The sequence below is a fragment of the Danio rerio genome, chromosome 24, assembly GCF_052040795.2.
Source record: "Danio rerio strain M-AB ecotype USA chromosome 24, GRCz13ab, whole genome shotgun sequence".
NCBI classification, from domain to species: domain Eukaryota; kingdom Metazoa; phylum Chordata; class Actinopteri; order Cypriniformes; family Danionidae; genus Danio; species Danio rerio.
The window spans coordinates 38,426,499-38,447,500 of NC_141044.1; the positions used below are offsets into that span (position 1 = coordinate 38,426,499).

General features: G+C 35.1%; 2 protein-coding genes across 3 annotated transcripts in view; both read right to left on the reverse strand.

The window, feature by feature from the left end:
• Positions 1-5,867: 5,867 nt before the first annotated feature.
• ube2v2 (ubiquitin-conjugating enzyme E2 variant 2) lies at positions 5,868-17,552 on the reverse strand. Its single transcript, NM_213515.1, is given in 4 exon segments — positions 5,868-7,661; positions 10,781-10,906; positions 13,444-13,592; positions 17,515-17,552. Coding segments are annotated over 4 exon segments (438 nt in total). The 5' UTR covers positions 17,531-17,552; the 3' UTR covers positions 5,868-7,514.
• A 2,367-nt stretch (positions 17,553-19,919) lies between these two features.
• The window catches only part of mcm4 (minichromosome maintenance complex component 4), a 30,475-nt gene continuing 29,392 nt past the window's right edge, over positions 19,920-21,002 (reverse strand). For both annotated transcript variants that reach the window (XM_087308229.1, NM_198913.2), the window contains 2 exon segments: positions 20,541-20,674; positions 19,920-20,445 (listed from right to left, as the gene is read on the reverse strand). In XM_087308229.1, the coding sequence (XP_087164355.1) occupies positions 20,353-20,445; positions 20,541-20,674 (227 nt within the window). In that variant the 3' untranslated portion in view covers positions 19,920-20,352.

The window sequence follows — 21,002 nt, forward strand, 5'->3', positions numbered from 1 at the left end:
GCAGTGTTCGAACACTTGCAGCATCTTTATTTATTGTTGTACGTGTCGCCAGCAGCATCACTGATTGGAGTGTGATGTCACGGGATTGATGTCATGGTATGGTTTGCGTTGAGTAAACACACATCGGCCTGACTCCAGCAGATGTTTACAGATGCATCCCATCATCAGTCAGGAGGAGATGAGGAAAAAACACACATGATTTCAGTCTGCCAGAGGCTCCACAAACTCCTCATAGTGTCAATGAGCTCTTGCAGAGGATTCTGCACTCGACGCCACTGTCGTTTAGTGATTGTTAACATTACGCAACGCTGAGAAGATACACTTTAAAAATGTGTTTGTTGTTTTTAAAATAGTGTGCATGGTATTTAATGACTATGAAGATGAGGTGTAAAAATACAGTTTAATTTTGTATTAATTAGTACAAAAGTTGGGGGTGGGGTTGTCCACTTAAAAAATTGTCAACTTAAATTTGTAACGTTAACCTAATCGATTTCTGTTGGGGCTACATGAATGAATTGTGTGGGGCCTTGCATTTTTACAGAGTAAGAACAGGCCTAGGCAACTGAGCATTGAAAAATTGAGACTATTTAACATATCTAATTCACACAAGCTGACTATACTTCTTGCATAAATTAAAACAGGGTCGCAGTTGGCATGCAGATGGATTGAGTAACATCTGACACCCAGGAGTCTCTTTCTTTAATGGGGACTTTCCGTCTCTCAGTAGCGCTTAATTCACATGAAAGCTCCCCTTGGACAGAGACAAACCGCTTACAAGTGTCGAGGATAATGCGCCAATTATACACAGCCCGAGACACAAAGACACACCACAGCACGGCCGGCAGCTTCCCGCTCCGTCATCGGCTTTCCCTTTGGCAAGGTCAATAAAACATGTCGCTTTTTGGAAACATTAAAATAACGCTGCAGCGCTGAGGGGCAGAGTGACGTCAGCGCGCTCTAGCGGTCACAGGCAGAACTGAAGGTAAACTTTAAAAGGGATACAGCTGCGGATTAACAACAATAACCAATTAATAGTTTTAACAAAAAATATAATAACTTATTTAATAAATAGTATGAATAATACTCTATAATTACTGTTTTTACATTACTGTGCTGATTAAATTTGGAGGATGGGTAGAGAACAGCCTCCTACTGAGTATATGAGGGTATAGAAGGGATACAGCTGTTGATACCAACGTCATTATAGCATAATGGTTTGAGACATTGTACAATAATAATTAATATTTTACTAATACTGTGTGAGGGCTGGGGTAGACGTTAATAAAATGCAACTTAATGGGCAATAAATTTAATATAAATAGTACTCGGTAGAATTACAGTTATTACATTAGTTATGGTTGGGTTGAATGTTAATAAAATAAAATTATTGGGTAGGCTAATTTAACAAATATATATAAATAATTATCTCTAACTTCATGCTGCAGCTGTATCCCTTCTAGCATCAAAGACGATCTGATAGACAACAGCGCCTTCTACTGACTATATAAGGGTAAAGCATAGAAGAGATACATACAGCTGTGTATAGCAAATTGAAAAACAAAATAAATCAATCAATGCTTGGGTTTGTCCATGTTTGACCCATACTAGTACTTTTCTAAATTTACAACTAGTTCTTGTATATTAGACACTATTTATACCTATTTGTTCATTACACACTGATATTTATTAGACATTAATTTATAGTTAAAATTACTTATTAAATGGAATGGATAGATTTACTCTGGTATTTATTAGATGATTGTAATTATTAAATACAAAATAAAAAGCTACTTTAATCATTTGAAAGTGGCACTTGTTAGATACTATACTTGTTCGTTAGATACCAGTACCCAATAAAAAATGTTTTATTATTTATTAGATTATTAATCATTCAATAAGTATTCAATATGGTAAATAGTAAAATATAGAAAAATAACTGATGACTCTCTCTCTCTCTCTCTCTCTCTATATATATATATATATATATATATACAGATATATATACAGCCATATCGCACTGCTACGAGTGTGATATTGCATTTATACAACAGTTCGACAGCATACTTGTGTTTATAAAAACAAAATCAAACATGGAGACAGTTTCAGCTGGCTGTATGTGGGCGGAGTAATACACAAAGGGTAAAGAGGCTGTATGGGTGCTGATATTACTTACATATATCACGGTTATCAGCCAATCAGATTCGAGAACCAGACAGAACTGTTGTATAAATATTCTCTTGTACTTCTTTTCTCATACTTCTTTTGTCCAATTTTGTTGAGCCGGTGTGAATTGTAGCCTCAGTTTCCTGTTTTTAGCTGACAGGAGTGGCACCCGGTGTGCTCATCTGCTGCTGTTGCCCATCTGCCTCAAGGTTGGACATGTTGTGTACTCACGAGATGCTCTTCTGCAGACCTCGGTTGTAACAAGTGGCTATTTGAGTTACTGTTGCCTTTCTAGCTGGAACCAGTCTGGCCATTCTCCTCTGACCTCTGAAACAGTAGCCCGTTTGGCACCAACAACCATGCCATATTCAAAGTCACTTAAAGCACCTTTCTTCCCCATTCTGATGCTCGGGTTGAACAGCAACAGATCGGCTTGACCATGTCTACATGCATAAATGCATTAAGTTGCAGCCATGTGATTGGCTGATTAGAAATTCGCGTTAACAAGCAGTTAGACAGGTGTACCTAATAAAGGGGCTGGTAAGGGTTTAAAACGTTTTTTTGACTGATTTAACTTTGTAGCTAATTTAAATTTACACTGTCCATATTTGACAAAGTGTTGGGTTACAACAACCCTGCATTTTTAGAGTAATTTTATTTTTTTAAGTAGTTTAATTTTAGTTTTTTTTACTCCTTATGATCTAAATGTGCATTAGAAAATAATAATAATAATAAAATACCATTGAAAATGATAAATGCTAAAATAATTCATACCAATTTTACAACATTACATGTGAATTTAAGGTTTTAAAACATTGGTAAGGTTTCATTCCACTACCAAATCTACATGTTTACATGTGTCCAAACTGTCCCGGGTTCAAGCATTGTGAGACTTCAAAGTTTCTGAGGGAAACCATTGCAAACACAGCAAATCAAATGTCATCTGCTGTCAAATGTTCCAGGAGCGTCTCCCGTCCTTCTCTTTCAGAGATTAGTCTCAAGGTTGACTTTAGTGGTAAGCACATTTATAATCCTTCAAATCTAAATGTGTGCTTTAGCTATCCTTCCATAACACATCATTCCATATAATTAACTCGATTTTGAAGACATAAATGATTAGCCATTGCGTTCAATAGTTTTTTTCTTCCTACTATAAACTGGCTAGTCACCAATATCCTTCAATATATCTTTTTTGTGTGTTAAACAGGAAGCTTAAGGTTTGAAAGATCTCGAACAGGTGGTTTTCTTTTATCTTTGAGTGAACCATCTCTTCTGAGTGTCCAAATACTGCGGGTGATTTTATTGAAGAGTGGAAAATACAACTTACTATAAAAGGCATACATTTTCCTGCATTTCAAACCCATGCGTTGCACTATTATCTGGCCAAACCTGCTGAACAGACTCTCCTTGCCCCCTTTGATGGAAACTGAATCAAAGTTTAATGCGCAGGAAAGATAAAACTCATGAAGGGGAAAGTGCCAGAGAGTGTTTCCACTGACGGACAGATCTCTTCTGTCACATCTGATGATGGAGCAGAGAGTAAAACTTAAAGGACGAGATGTAAGACAGCAAGACAAAAATGAGTCATTGAGTTCTTAATCTCTCATATTTGATGGGATGCCATAATGCTTTTAATGAGATGCAGTTTCACAGATCTAATATATACTGACTCGCATGCGGTTTTACTTCCCAGCTCTTTATATTCAAACTGACATCAAGAGAATTTGTTTTTGACATCATTCATTTTCCTTTGGCTTAGTCTCTATGAACTGCCAACTATTCCAGTATGTTTTACGCAGCGGATGCCCTTCCAGCTGCAACTAAGTACAGGAAATCACCCATACACACCCTCATACACTACAGCCAATTTAGTTTATTCAATTCACCTATAGTGCATGTCTTTGAAATGTGGGGGATACCCGAGCACCTGGAGGAAACCCACACCAACACTGGGAGAATATGCAATCTCTATACAGAAACTGAGCCACCGTATTTTTGACGGTGAAAGACAGTTTTCTTTAATAATGTTTTGACAGTGCTTTTTGTGTGTTCGGAAAACTATGAGTTAAAAATTGGCAAGGCTTTAAAGTCAGCATGAACCAAAGCTGCGCAGACATATTTAAAGTATGTTGATGTAATTTTAACTGACAGAATATTGAGTAGGGGGTGGGGCTTTATTTTTGCATATCATTACCTCATAGCAAAGTGTAAGAAGGGCGTAGTTAAAAAATATTGTGGCTGAATCCATCAAATTGATGTCAACAGAAGGAACACCCCTACAAATGCAGAAGCAAATGCTCAGAATTAACTTTTGTTTACTATTCCCAAACATGAACGAGCAAAATAAAGTCAATTTTAAAACTTCGGTCAGTCAGTCAGTTAGTCAACAGCGGTAGATTTACACGAGGAAAACAGGCACGAATGGCACTCGTGAGAGAAATTTAAGATCTGAATAAGCGTACACAGCAGCCTCTGGTGGATTCACTAACACTGCAAAAAAGGTAATAATGTAGCTCCTGGAATGCATTTCACTCTCTCCAGGAATGTATATAGGGGTACGTAATCAGAATGAGCCTGGCTGAAAGAAGGGTATTTACAGCATAGCATAAAAAATGATGTCTTTTTAGCTGAATCGTCACTGAAACATTTTTGGCTCTCCCGAATCTTGTAAAATAAGCGTAATAAGAGCCCTTCAGGACTGCAGTGTTGCACCACCAGCCAATTCCATTTGCGTAATAAGATGCACTTTCCAGTGAAGACATGGAGCAAGATTCAAGTATATATGAAAAAAACAAGGGTGTGATTTGAACTCAACAACAACAGAAAAAAATGAAATGAATTAGGGCTGCACAATATTAGAAAAACCTAACATTGTGCTATTTTTTATTCTGCAATATATATTACAATTTGAATACGACTAGATTAGTTGCATAACTATTCGTAAAAATGTATTATGATGATTCTGTAGGGAAGTGCATATGCAAAAATTATAAGGAAATCTACGATGAAATAAATAAAAAAAAAATTACAAATTAAATAAAGATTTTTTTTGTTTGTTTTTCGATGAGTTGAACTGTATTGAGATATACAGTACTTGAATAATCATATGTAAGACAATACCGCAGTCTTCATTATACAAACAATCAAATAAATTAATTGTTTTAATTTTGTAAAGATTTTTAAGTTACAAACGATACAATTTCTTAAAATCCTCACAGGGTCACAGGCCTCAAAAAACATTTGCAAAATGATCAATATAATATAATCCAGACTTAGCATTGCGTATGCTCACGATGTGCCTATTGTGAATGATCACATCGCAAAATTGATGCTGAAACCATACACTGTACAGCCCTAATATTCCTTTTTTTTTTTATCGAGAGTAACAGAGAAGGGTGTAGATCAGTTAAAATAAAGTCAAGATAATGCATAAACAGGTTGAATCCCAAAAGTGCATGAGCTACATAGAAAAACAGATATAGAGTTTTATGTCACTAACAAAAATAGAGTAATTTGTGAATGGCATTCATGTATCTCTCTCAAAAAAAAGTGTATTTTGATTATTTTAAAGCATTTACAAAGTTTCATTCACTTCATAAAACTCATTTCCTTCTTTTATTCTAGATCAAAACAAGCAGAAAGAGGGTTAGCAACTACCATCAGCAAACACTTGATCACAAAAAATGACCAGAATGAGAACCGAGTGTGTTCCACAATGTTTGTTTTATTATTCTGAACATATCCCCGGTGTCACAAATTCAACTTAATTTGATTATATGTCTTTTAAAAAAAAGAAAAAATGAACAGGGTGGATTAAAAAAAAAAAAACAAAAAGAAAGTTTCTTCGATGCATTACAGGATGATTCATTTGTGGCTCTGAAAATGTCAAGACCGTAAGAAAACTGCCACTACATATATTAATTTTCACAATAACTGCCTATTAGCTCTCGCTAACGAAGACTTGAAGAAAAAGATTATAGCCAACTGAAGCAAACAGCACAACAAACCCCCACCATTCACTGGAATTACTATTTAATTCAATGATTAACGTGGTTAGAGTACCTAAGGATTATAACAGTGCTTGCTAATAATCACTGAAGTTCTAGTTGGTGTGGTAATGAAAGCTACATAACAGCATGCCGTCGCGGATGCAGGTGGGGCCGTAAAGCACTGTGGTTAAGCAAGGGCAAGTTTACAGCAAATCCTTACCATTGACACAATCAGTGATTCCTAATGAAAACACCCTTAAACTCACTGCAGTAAATGATTCTTCACAGTACGTCACCTTACGAAGTGTGTAAAACATCCAAACGCATCGTATAAACTTATGTGAGGAGCGAATTCAATGGATCACAACACACACACACTTGGGTTCAGTTACATTGCGGTGATATGAGATCATAGTGAGCATTCGCTGCTAAAGATTGATGTAGAAAATAAATCTATGACTGTAAAAATAAGGCTGTGTCATTCAAGCGATGCAAAACAGCGACACTCTCCACATCCTGTCCATGAATGGAAAGGGTTTGCTGTTTTTTTTTATTTTTTTTTTATTTATTCATACAGTAACATCTCTGTGATGGACTCGTTTACAAACTGAGTCTGACAGCGGGTTGGAGAGTCTCATTTTAATGCACCCGACAGATTCATTTCCGTGACTGAGTCAAAACGACAATAAAAAGGAAACAGAAAAGTTCAGAATCGCTCCCAACCCTTTTCGCGATACAACTAATAGACTACAGGCACACTTTTAGGACCCTTAACATTGTCATCAGTGAGGGGTTCAGACGAACACACACATATACACACACACACACACACACACACACACACACAAAAAAAGTTCAGTTAACTTACAATTTACTCAGCTGCTGTTTATGCCTCTATTGTTTTTCTCCTTTTTTATGACAAGCATGCCGCTGTATATGCATCCTAATTGTTTTTATTTATTTTTAGATTTTGGTGTCTTGTTATATTAACTTAAAATGAACAGATCTGTATAAACCTCCCCTAACATGCCTTTTATTCTGCATCTATGCCCCGCAGGATTCATCTCATCAACATAAAGCTCATGGTCGATGTAAATGTTACTGGAAGAGAGAGATTTGTGAACTGGTAATATATGTATATATATTAAAACAGAAACGAACGTTGCCTCGCAATACAGGCGTTTTCCTTTCTTTGTTTCTCAAGCTAAACTATTAGAAATGTCCAATCGTGCTCCAGCAGAGGAGACTATTTTTTGAGTGTGGAGTGAGCAAGAATTGTTTTTTTTGTTTTTTTCTGATGATGTACAAGACATTTCTAAGAGAGTAAGGTTTAAGACAGAGGGTCATAACAATCATTTACAATTAATTGCTGTATGTCTGTCCTTCCGGTGGTTGAGGAAGCTTCATATTCTCTTTGGACATCATAAGACGCCTTAGCTCTTGAAGAACGACTTTAATGCTATATGAGTTTTGCCATTTTGCTAGAATTGGTATGCTACGTGCATCCACCTGAAACAAAAGAGACACAAAGAAAGGGAAGGGGACACATGTGGAAATGAGTTATGTGAATTATCTTACAACCTCATACGCTATTAATTCAAATATTTGAAGAAAATACACAGGATTTATAACAGAAATTATTTTGGTTTATGCAAACTCTGTCAACAACATTTGTGGCATGATTTAAATTCCTTCCTATGTTATTAAAAATAAACCACATCATGGTTAAACTAACCCACACTGTATTTCAGGCTACAAACAATATAAACAATATAACCACTATAGGCTATAAACAATATAACCGCTAGACTTAAATATTAGACTTAATGGAGAGAAACTAATTATTATATTGCAAACACAATCAAAATATAATTTAGTAAGAAAAACAACCCCATCTCATGGTAACCAGTTTTAAAAATCTGTTTTCATGCTAGACTGGTCAACATTTAGAGTACATGTTATTTTTACATTAAACAGAGTGATAGACAGGAAAGTACAATAAAAATTCTATGATTTTTTTCAATAATAAAATTCAATAAAAGTAGCTAGTATTTTGCTAAGTGCTGTGCGGTGTTTCTTTGGTTGTTTTAGGCCTGCTGTGGACAAACATATAGACCTAAATATTATATTTGATGGAAAGAAACTCATTTTTATATTGCAGACACATGATCAAAAGATAATTTTGTAAAAGAAACAGCCCCATCTTAATGAGGAAAAAAAGCAAACCAGTTTTAATTATCTGTTTTCCCGCTAGCCTGATCAACATTTACTGTATATGTGCCTTTTACATTGAGCTATAGCCAGGGAAGTGCAATTGAAATTATATGATTTTTTTCCAATAATAATTCAACTGTGAGTGTTTTTGTGGTGTCTTCTTGGCTGGTTTAAGACATATATATATATATATATATATATATATATATATATATATATATATATATATATATATATATATATATACACACATATATATATATATATATATATATATATATATATATATATATATATATATATATATATATATATATATATATATTCATTCATAAGTCTGAATTCATTCATAAGATTTGTTTCAACAAATGATTCAATTCCACAAAGCAAGTGACCAAGTGTATAATAGACTTGATATGTAAATGCTTCTGGACTCTCGGGACATATTTTGTTTGTTTATTCCAAAGTGAGTAAGAAGATAATGTCTGTTCGCACACTGGTAAACAATTAGCATATTATAAGAGACAATAAATTTGCATATTATAAGACAATAAATACTGCACACCCCCATAATCGAAACTCATTTCAGTGCTCATTTAATTATGCCACTGATACAGCAAAAACGTGAATATGAATTTGTTATATTAGTCAACATAAGCAAAACTAAAATAAATAAATAAATAAAAAGACCATCAAGACATTGCAGTGAAAAAGGTTTAAAGAAAAAATACACTATTAAGTAATACCTGAACAACCTTATCGAATAGGATGTAGGGGTTGCACCGACTAGTCAACTTTAATGTTCTGCAGTGATGCTTTTTGATTGACGTCGACTAGTCGTGCTACGCAGATCACTTTGTTTTTGACCTGCATTACATTGCAGCTTACACACAAATGTGTGTACACCGAATGAAACTGCCCTTGCTATTAATGAAATTGATTTAAATGTTTTATTTTATGCCAGCGTCAACGATTCACTTTGAGTGAATTTTAAATTGCCAAACTGGTGTCAACTGGTTAGTTTGCACTATGCAAATACCCTCGAGCAGATGATGGCCTATCGTGTTTACACTGGAAAAGTAACATGACTGGCTGTTGTCCTCTGTGACGTGTTGCCGCTGACATGTTTTGTGAATAAACCGTGAAACGCACCAAGTGTGTAGCTACGGCATGTGTAAACATCATCCCCGTTGAACACAAAGAAAATACGTGCAGTTTTGTTATAAAAAAGGTGCGACTTGACCAAGATTGAGCAGCATTTTGACCCGCACATCATAAAGGTCAAATCTGCATCTGAGCAGGACTCTAACTTTTCTTTCGCGTGTTGTTATGAAAAACCTTACCATGAATTGGTGTTTGATGTTCTGTGTGCTGATGATGTATGCATTACTTTTGCAGTAAACATATCTGTTACTGTTAAGTAGTACGAGCCATGATCGATGTGCTGACTGCCTTTATATTGCACTAAAATTAGTCTGTTCTAATTTTGCGCTATTAACAAAATTGTTCACAATGCATTACTTTTCTACTAAAATTACTCAATGGTAATGTTGAATTGTTTTTGCAACGTGTTATGAGCAGTCAAACAGCATGTGTTAGTATTTCCTAAAAATAAATAGCAAATTGTGATATGTTGGAAAATATTTGCATCTTGTGTTTTATTAATGACATCACCAGCGACTAGTCGACATCGACTTTAATAAAATGAAAGTCCTTCAGCCCCTAGTAAGATTACACCAAACAGCCCACTCATTTTCCATATGATTGAGAGTAATTATCATTATTGATTATTGAGAATTTAAGATAAGACAACAGTATAAGGCATCACCAAATGTCATCACTCAACCTACAAAAAAAAAAGGATGACAATATTTTGTTTTAACATGAGGCAAGATAAATCGCTACACTGCATTTTACATACATAAAATAAATTATACAACAAATGCAAGCATTTTTACGATCATCTATTTGCTTATTTGACCTCTTTATTTTTTACTTGACTACAATCTTATTGAAGGTAAATATGAACTTTCTTTGCTTAAATAAATTAGAAAATCTAGAATTTTGGTCTAGAACTTATTAATTCCATCCCTCTTAATTTGATTATAAACCCCTATATAATTATAACATATTTTGACCAAACGGTAAACAAGAACACACAAGAAAAACTAGCAATTGTCTGTGGTGCGAGAAACGGTTTAATTTACTATGATGACTGTTTTTCTGTTCGATATCCAGCTGAATCTCATTAGCCTTCATTACTGACTGTGCTTAGTCACAATAAAAGTGTCCCTCCTCTGCAGTACTGATGTGACTCGAGTTCTGCATCGCAATGAACATCTGCTTTGGCATGCTTCTTTAAATGATCTCAAACACTCGAAATAGTGTGTAAAAATAAAGATGATTTTACTTACCATCCCATTGGAATTATTTATCCCATTCATGCTAATTTTTGTTACAAATCTAACAGTCGGTGGTACTTCAGGATATTTAGGTCCGCACTCCACTTTCAGGCTGTATATCCTGTTTTCATAATTAGTCTGTGAAAGGAAGGAAAAAGTCAAGAGTTAAAGCTGAAATGGCAAGTGGAACATGAAAGTGAGACGATAATAAATGCATCCACTCATCAAAGAGAAAATCCTACACAAACTGATCAAACTTCATAAGCTGATGCAGACTGTTCATCTTTGAGGGATCTATACGATAACAGCACACCATGATGAGCTACAGATGCTAAAAGTATCACAGTTTCAGTATCACGACTTTTCTTTTAAATGATGATAGAGCAAATTGAAAGGAGTTTACCAAAATTATTCATACAAAACTACAGAATTGAAGTAGTGATTCGCATTTAACAAATAAGCAAACAAGAAACTGGAACTTAAAATAAAAGATAATAAAATATATCAAATAAAACTAGTTTTGTTTGTATTACAGCACTGGTATTATGGAAAATCTCATGAAAATAAAATTATGCTGGCCATATTTCACCAGAAAACAATAAAAAGCATCAAAACACTTACAACAAAGCCAATTTTAGAATGCCTGAAATTATCAGTTACATTTTTCTAATAATAATTATTATTTCTGCTGTGTAATAAGGAGAACAGTGTACTTTTCAAATGAGCATAAATTATGCTTTTAACAAAAAAGCTTGCATAAATGCATATGGTAATTAATATAGCCTTCGTTTTTTTTACATAAAACATATTTCAATATATAGTTTTTGGACTTTCAGGATACAAGAAGGTAAATTAAATGAAAAAAAATACAAGATTAAGCTAAGAAAATAACCAAATTAAATAATAAATTAAAGGGAAGATGATACATAGGCCTGTCACATTAATCAATATATCGACTTTTTGCACAATGCATTGACATAACTTCAGTCATTTTTGGTGATGCAATATATATCGCCCATACATAAAAACAACTCTAGCAACATTTTAGCTGCTCGGCAACATCTCTATCTCTATCATAGATGCCAGCAGCAGAAGAGTGGAAAAAAAACACTATGGTATTTACTATTAATTACTTTAGTATATTTTCATGTGGGTGTCTGACAACTGAAATCAGATCTTTTAGCAGATATTGCTTTGTTACTTTTTACCATGAATTTTAGTTAACAATTATTAATATTTAATTGGGATTTACGTTTACACCGTCTGATTCCAATGCCTGATTATTAAATAGCTAAAATGATATATATATATATATATATATATATATATATATATATATATATATATATATATATATATATATAAATTAAATTAAATATTCTTAAGGATAAAATATGATGTGTTCTTTGGAGTAGTGTACTTGCATTGTGATGACTTTATATTTTCTTTCTGGCATTATATATCGAGTGGCATAAAATGGTTTTAAAATAACAATAATATCGTTTATTGCAATATATCGTACAACAAAAAATAGATATCATACCAGGCCTATTGATGTCAACACTTTCTCAAAATATAAAACCAAAATAGCACACAACTTTCAAAATATCACTGTTATTCTTTAATTCATCTTATAAAAATTAAGGCTTTACTGACATATTTTAGATAATTGTACTGGTTTAAAAAAAACCTTGGAAAAAAAACATTATATGTATGCAGTAGTCAATATTTGAAGTGGATCAAAATCTTTATCAAAGTTGTCCTAAAACTATTGAACACCACACATTCTTGGGGACAATTTAGAAAATAATTTCCCCATACTTTAAATGTTGACTACTATGTGTATGTGTATTTATTTATTTGTTTGTTTTGTACATGTCACATTTAATTCCATTAAGGTTTTAATGCAACACCTATTAATATTAATGAATATAAAGTCCTATCATTTATATAAGTCACGATAGAGTGATTTAAAACTTATATTTGGGATAAAAAAATTACCTCAACATAGAACGAAAGACCTAATTTTGATCCCAAATCTAGACTAAATAATTTTCAGCCCAACTAAGAATGTGAACAATTACATGAATCACTGAAGCAGGTTTGCGCAGCAGTATTGTTTTTTTTTCATAGCCTGATTCTTTATCTTTAATCTACAGTTGTCATGTGTCAGGCTGAATGGCATGATGAGGGCAGGTTGTTTACTAGTGACCAAAACTCGTCACTCACGCCATTACATAACTGCACAAAAACTAAAATGCAACAAAAAATAAATAATAATAATAACATTGCCTGAAAATGTAATAATGTTTCCAGATGGCTGATTAATATTGTAACTGAACTGCCATAATGACCTTATCCTTCAATGCGGAAGAGTGCTCGTTTTTCCGATTGTTTTAGAATGCCTATGGGAGAAATGACTAGGAATAATAAACGGCAGAAAACGGTCAAACTGCTTGCTCTATAAACAAGTGTGTTCATGACTACACATAATTAGTAGAATAATATGACAAGAAAATATCAGTTTGCAACATGAAGCAACAAAACAAGCTGTTTTTAACGTCTAGAAATCAATGGAAGTGAGAGCAGAAGTCGAGCCTAAAAGACTCCAATGGCTGCACGCACTCATACGTGAAGAATAAGGTCAAATAAACAAGTTTCAACAGCAAACATACTCGTGCAGGTCCGATGATCATGCCCGTCCACCGTGTGAGAGTCATGTCCTCGTCATCCTCCAGACCCCAGCTCACCGTCCCATCGCCAACACCCTTCTGTCCTTCCTCAAGCTCTTCCAACAAACGAAAATTACGAGGGACTTTAACTCCTGCAGGAAATGATAAAAACAAACATACGTGGTTTACATTTGAAGTAGGGCTGCCCAATATATTGTTTCAGCATTGATATAGCAATGTGCGCATCCGCAATAGTCGCATCATAAGATGTGCAATGTTGAGTTGGGATTATAATTATCTAAAAATCACAGTCCAGTTGACATGATTTGTTGAGTTATTGTGAATTTCAATCATAAATAATTTGTGTGAAAGATTTTTACTCAGATGTGTTTTTAAGCCCTGTCACTGTAAGATTTAAAACAAATTCAAGAACAAGGAATTATTAAGTTGCCAAATGAAGACGGTGTTATTTTAGATTTAAGAATTGAATTTATTTACCTCAATATTGCAATATTCCACCAAAAACCATAAAGCATTGTTAAATTAGTATTTAATCGTGCTTTAATTTCTTAATTAGATTTTTTTATACACTTTTGGATATTTTATGCAGATGCACTCTCCAACAAAATCATTCCACTCAATGTAAAACAATGTAAAAACTCTTCCCAAATATTTACTTGGGTAATATTGTTAAACTTTATTCATATTGCAATATTAATTTATTCATTCATTTTCTTTTCGGCTTGGTCTCTTTATTAATCCAGGGTTGCCAAAGAGGATTGAACTGTCAACTTATCCAGTATATGTTTTTACACAGCAGATGCCCTTCCAGCTGCAACCCATCTCTGGGAAACATCCACATATTGCGATATTTTGTTTTTATAGGTTCGCGTTAATCATTGGAATATTCATACTCTAAAAAATTACATAAGAAGGTAAAAAAAAGCTGATAAAATAACAGAAAATATCATCTTTTATGTATTCAATTAAATTAGATCACACTTTATATTAAGTAGCCTTAACTATTAGTTACTTGTGACAAATAATAAGTAAAATATAAAACTACTGTGGTCAAAAGGTTATGGACAGTTAAGGTTGTATGGGTATGTTTAAGGGTAATTTAATGTGTAAGGATGGTCAACAGAGCAATTAAAAACTTAATTACAAATATACAGTTTAATATCAAAATAATTAAACCCCTTTTGAATTTTTTTCTTTTTAATTATTTCCAAAACAATGTTTAACAGAGCAAGGACATTTTCACAGTATGTCTGATAATAATTTTTTCTTCTGGAGAAAGTTTTATTTGTTTTATTTTGGCTAGAATAAAAGCTGATTTCAATTTTTTAAAAATCATTTTAAGGTCAAAATTATTAGCCCCTTTAAGCTATATTTGTTTTGATTGTCTAAAAAACAAACCACCGTTATACAATAACTTACCTAATTACCCTAACCTGCCTAGTTAACCTAATTAACCTAGTTAAGCCTTAAAATGTCACTATAAGCTGTGTATAGAAGTGTCTTGAAAAATATCTCGAAAATATTATATAAATATATTTTTTAAATAAATCAGTTATTAAAAACAAGTTATTACAACTATTATGTTTAGAAATGTGTTGAGAAAAATCTCTCTGTTAAACAGAAATTAGGGGAAAAATAAACAGGGGGGCTAATAATTCAGAGGGTTTAATAAATTTGGATTGCAACTGTAATAACAGATATAATTACATGAATATAATTTAAACAATAAGCAAAATGTAAAACTACTTATGTGAAAAGTTATGGACATGTTTGTTGATTTTGGTAGGTTTAAGGGTAATTTCATGTGTAAGGAATGGTCAACAGAGTAATTAAAAATGTAATTACAGAAACGAATTACAGATATAATTACATGAATATAATTTTAAAAATAAGCAATGTAAAACTACAGTGGTGGAAAGTTATGGACAGGTTTGGTGGTATGGGTGGGTTTAAGGGTAATTTAATGAATAAGGAATGGTCAATGGACTAGTTAAAAATGTACGTACAGGTATAATTACATGATTTTTTATAAGTACAATGTAAAAGCTTGTATGTGCACAATAGGTGCATTTTACAAAATGATTAATTTTAATGTAAATGCATAGTAATCAGAGACACTTAATTGCTAGGGCCGCTTAAAAGCTTAATTTATTATTAAATGCATGCATTAATGCTCATGGTTCATTCAGTTTAATTTGACCAGTGAATTCCTATGATTAAACATTAAATAAGAAATTTAGCTTTTAATTGTGCTACAGATTTTATTTCTTGAGTTTATTTTAAATCAGTTATATTTAACTTGTTATATTTTCAAGGTTTTTTCCAACCGAAATCATTTTCTAGCATATTATTTCACTGAAAGTGCTAGTAAAGTACTTTTAACAGAGTTCCGGATCTCATTTAAAATGAAACTAACATGTTTCCATCTTTGGGGACAAGCAAAACATCTTAAGGGACATGTAATGCACTGAAGGAGAAAAATAATTGAAATTTGAACAAAACATTGAGTGTGTGATGCATCTGCCTATTACCTTCAAACTATATAAAACAGAATAAAGCTAATAATGTAAGCTTGCATGAAACAAATCAGAAAACAAATCCCAAAACTGAGCTATTGCAAATATGAATCAGAGTAGAAGTTCACCGTTTTCAGACACTACAGGGATGGAAAAGTGGAGAGACAAGATTTGCAAGTTCAGGTGAGAGTGTAAAGGAGAGACCGATTACTCTTTTGTGAGTGATTCAGGAAATGACACCCATGGCGCTCTATCACCGTTTCTCACTTCCTCAAAAATCGCAAGTTGGCCTGCACAAGGCTGAGCTCAACACATTTCTGACAAAACATGCATATATTTAATACATGCAAAACTTTAATATTACAAGTAAAACACACACTCCAAAATATTGACCTATCTAAATTGTGCAACCATGAAAGCCTGTTAGAATGCAATAAATTGTTGTCAAATTTAAAATGCATTAAAATGTGTTATTTACATACAAACTGTAAATGTGAGCTGATCTAAATATATATGATCCTCACACTACACTGTTATTTACAGCTTCAGTTAATAACAACAATTAAGCAAATTAATTCAAATAAGGATTAAAAACCCTAAAGTATGAATCAACTCTCCAAACTCTAAACATAATACTGAGGTAAAGTTGACTTTATATTCGCACATTCGTTCGTTTTAGAACAGTGACAACTTGACATGCTCCATATATTGTTTACCATGGTATATTCGGCCTGGAATCACATGTAAATATGACTTCAAAACAACATTAGCACTATTTCCCTGACTGTGAACAATGTTTCTTTAATAGTCGTTGGCTGCTAAAATGATCTCACAGTTTAGATTTTACAAAGAACACATTTTTATATTTTTAATATGAAGGAGGAAGTCCGAATTTGCGAATATAAACCCAACTTTACCTCAATAAACGTAACTAATGCAGATGTTTGTGAAACGGCTTCACGTTCAATTCTATGCGGTTATGCACCAATAAAAAAATGTATTACACAATCACGACGCACTTCTAAAAAAGACGTCTGATCCTTAACAGTTTTAAATGAATCTGACAAGCTGTATTAACATGTTTAAGTGGCGTTTTAGCACTTAAATGTGAGTTGCAGGCCCGTTTTGTCATGACTCTGGAGATAACCAGCAGAAACACGCGCGTCAACGCTCCGCCTCGCCTCACTTTTGCACTGATACACCCGCCCAACTGCAATACAAAACATTTAAACTTGGATTTAACGCTATATAACTGCATAATTAAATGAGCTGTGTGACTTCATTATTAAATAGATGCTAACATGAAATAAAAGAGTCGTTATTTTTAAACTAAGGGTCTATTTGAGGGCCGTTAGCTCGATGCTAACACACACAGTTAAACTGCACACAGATGTGTTACATGAAGTAAATAAAGGCGTTCGCGCATGGTTAATCTCAGTGAAAATGTCCGTGGGGTTGTGTGGAACGAGCTCGGCTATTTTGTTGTGAAAATAAGTCAACGGAGGGGCGCGAGGATTGAAGAAATTGTGAGACAAACCTGAGGAGGCCGCCATCTTCTCCTGCCCGAATCCAAAAGCGTACGAAAGCGTGACGTCGGCGCGTCATGTGACTAATGACGCACAGTGCTGTAGCAAGACATAAAGGGGTGTGGCTCCACTGCAAAGATTTATTTTTACCAAATATATGATTTATATGACAGCAGAGCTTAAATCTGACATCTTTTATCAGCATTTCATATTGGCGCATTTTCATCACTACGTCTTGAAAGTTTCACTGTTTCATGTGAAGGAACTTAAAGGGAAAATAAAATAGTATGGTAATAAATACACTAATAGGCAACTTTATTAGGTACACTTTACTAATACCGGGTTGGACCCCCTTTTGTCTTCAGAACTGCCTAAATCATTCTGGCAACAAGGTACTAAAAATATTCCTCAGAGATTTTGCTCCATATTGACATGGTAGCATCCCGCAGTTGCTGCAGATTTGTCGGCTACACACTCATCTCCTGTTCCATCACATCCCAAAGGTGCTCTATTGGATTGAGCTCTGGTGTCTGTGGAGGCCATTTGAGTACAGTGAACTCACTGTCATGTTCAAGAAACCAGTCTGAAAGGATTCACGCTTTATGACATGGCACATTATCCTGCTGGAAGTAGCCATCAGAAGGTGGTCATACTGTGGTCATAAGGGGATGGACATGGTCAGCAACAATACTCAGGTAGGCTGTGGCATTGACACGATGCTCAATTGGTACTAATGTGTCCAACGTGTGCTAAAAAAATATTCCCACACCATCACCACCAGCCTGAACCATTGATACACGCCAGGATGGATTCATGCTTTCATATTGTTGACGCCAAATTGTGACCCGACCATCCCAATGGCGCAGCAGAAATCGAGACTCTTCAGACCAGGCAACGTTTTCAAATCTTCTGTTGTCCTGTTCGGCGTAATAGCCTATTGGTTAGTGCCGACATATGGTGCAGTAGCACATCAGGGTGTCCCGAGTTCGAATACCGGCTCGAGGACATTTCCCAACCGTACCACTCTCTCTCACTTCACTTCCTGTCTCATTTCTGTCCTATATAATAAAGACAAAAAGGCCAAAATATATATATATATATATATATATATATATATATATATATATATATATATATATATATATATATATCTTCTGTTGTCCAATTTTGGTGAGACTGTGTGAATTGTAGCCTGTTTCCTGTTCTTAGCTGACAGGAGTGGCACCCAGTGTGGTATTTTGCTGCTGTAGCCCGTCTCAAGGTTGGACGTGTTGTGCATTCAGAGATGCTCTTCTGCATACCTCTGTTGTAAAGAGTGGTTATTTGAGTTTCTGTTGCCTTACTATCAATTGGAACCAGTCTGGCCATTCTCCTCTGACCTCAACAAGGCATTTGCACCCACAGAACTGCCGCTCACTGGATATTTTCTCTTTTTCAGGCTATTGTCTGAAAACCCTAGAGATGGTTGTGCTAGAAAATCCCAGTAGATCAGCAGTTTCTGAAATACTCCAACAACCATGCCACGTTCCAAGTCACTTAAATCACCATTCGTCCCCTTTCTTGCTCGGTTTGAACTGCAGATCATCTTGACCATGTCTACATGCCTAAACACATATAGTTTCTGCCATGTGTTTTTCTGATTAGAAATTTGCATTGAGCAGTTTGACAGGTGTACCTAATAAAATGGCCAGCACACAGGAAAAAAAAAATCAAGACCTCATCAGTAATTTGTTTTTGGTCATTAATTCAAGAGTTCACACTTAGCTGATGATTGGTAATAAGCTAGTTTGGCATGCTGTCCCGGGAGAGAGCCCCGAGCTCAAGAGATCCTCGAGCCTGGAGCTCCCTCCCATTGCAGGGCGAGAGGGGAGTTTGACTCAGGTAGATCTCGAGAACCCCCCCTCCCCTCCTGCTGTGTAAGGATTGCTAAGGTGATGTGTTACTGACAGAATTGAACTTAGTGCTAATTTGGTTTAGTCAATTTACTTAGTCTCATGTTTTTGGGAGTGTAGAAGGAAACCGGAGGACCCGGGGAAAACCCACGCAAGCACAGGGAGAACACGAACTCCACACGAAAATGCTGTCCGGTTGGGTGGATACCTGAGTCGGAGGCATTTTTTACTGTGAGGCCGCAGTGCTAGCCACTGGGCCGCCGTGCTGTCCTGTAGAAAAGAGGAGAAGGGGTGGAAGGGGGGATTCTTCAAAACGAAGATGACTAAAGGTAAGATATTTGGTTATTTATACTGGGTTAGGAATAGTCTGATTGGTGGTTCGTACATTAGCTCGACTCTGGGCCAGCCGTGTCAATCATAAGCACGTGATCCTCTCGAAATTAGTTTATGAATAAACTTCACTTAGTCTAAAAGTCCTAAAATAAAAAAAATCTTACGGCAAAAATAAACCAAACACACACAAATTAGAACAACCAGCTGTTTATTTCAGTCTTCAGTTACTTTGCCATTGTAAAAAGAATCCATTTATATTAACCACATCGTTTATGTCAATGTTCAAACTCCTGCAGGATAATACGCAGTGTTTTTATAATCCATTCATGTCATTATACACACTGTGAATTGTTTCATCTTCATCTTGTTTCTGCACCAGATATAAAGCGTTCTTTAATGTTTTCACAAACACCTCAATGGCTTTGGGTCAGAGAGCACATGCTTTGCATATTACCTATATGCAAAACAACTAAACCACACACTATATACAAAATCTTTGTAAGAATAACAAAACTCATTTATTGTAACCAGAAAGGCTCCACACACTATTAACAACATTTGCTGGATAGAAAAAGCACAACAGGAAATGCAAGCAGCGAAAGAGGAAGCAGCAGAGTCAAAGATTTAGAGAAGCCGGACAGTTTTTCCTGTGACCGTCAGATAATCTTCATCAGCCAGAAGTCTGAGGGCTTCATCAAACATGTCCTTAGTGATGGCCTGAAACGAGAGGAAACATCATGTAAATCCATATATGTCTGAAGTTCAAGCGTGGGATCTCTGTAAATAGTCATTTAAGCTCATTTAAAGCATACCGCTTCCGACTGGCCACGGAGATCATCGAACAGCTGTTGGTACTTCATTGCTGGTGTTTTGCCCTTTGATTGGATGAGCTTCTTCAGTGCTTGAGCCACTTCCTCCTTACGCTTGCGTGCTGTAGCGCTCATTCCTGTCCACAAACAACCAATCAAAACCATCAGACTCGCTGCAATTAGCATACAATACTTAAGTGTTCAGGAAAATAAGAGAAAGCCCTGCTGAAAAATCCAGCCTAAACCAGCCTAGGCTGGTTGGCTGGTTTTTGCTGGTCGACCAGCCTGGTTTTAGAGGGGTTTTGGCCACTTCCAGGCTGGTTTCCAGCCATTTCCAGCCTGGTCTTAGCTGGTCAGGCTGGGAGATAACCAGCTAAAACCAGCTTGACCAGCCTAGCCAAGCTGGGAGTCCAGCCAAAACCAGCTATATCCAGCTTAAACCAGGCTGGTCAAGCTGGTTTAAGC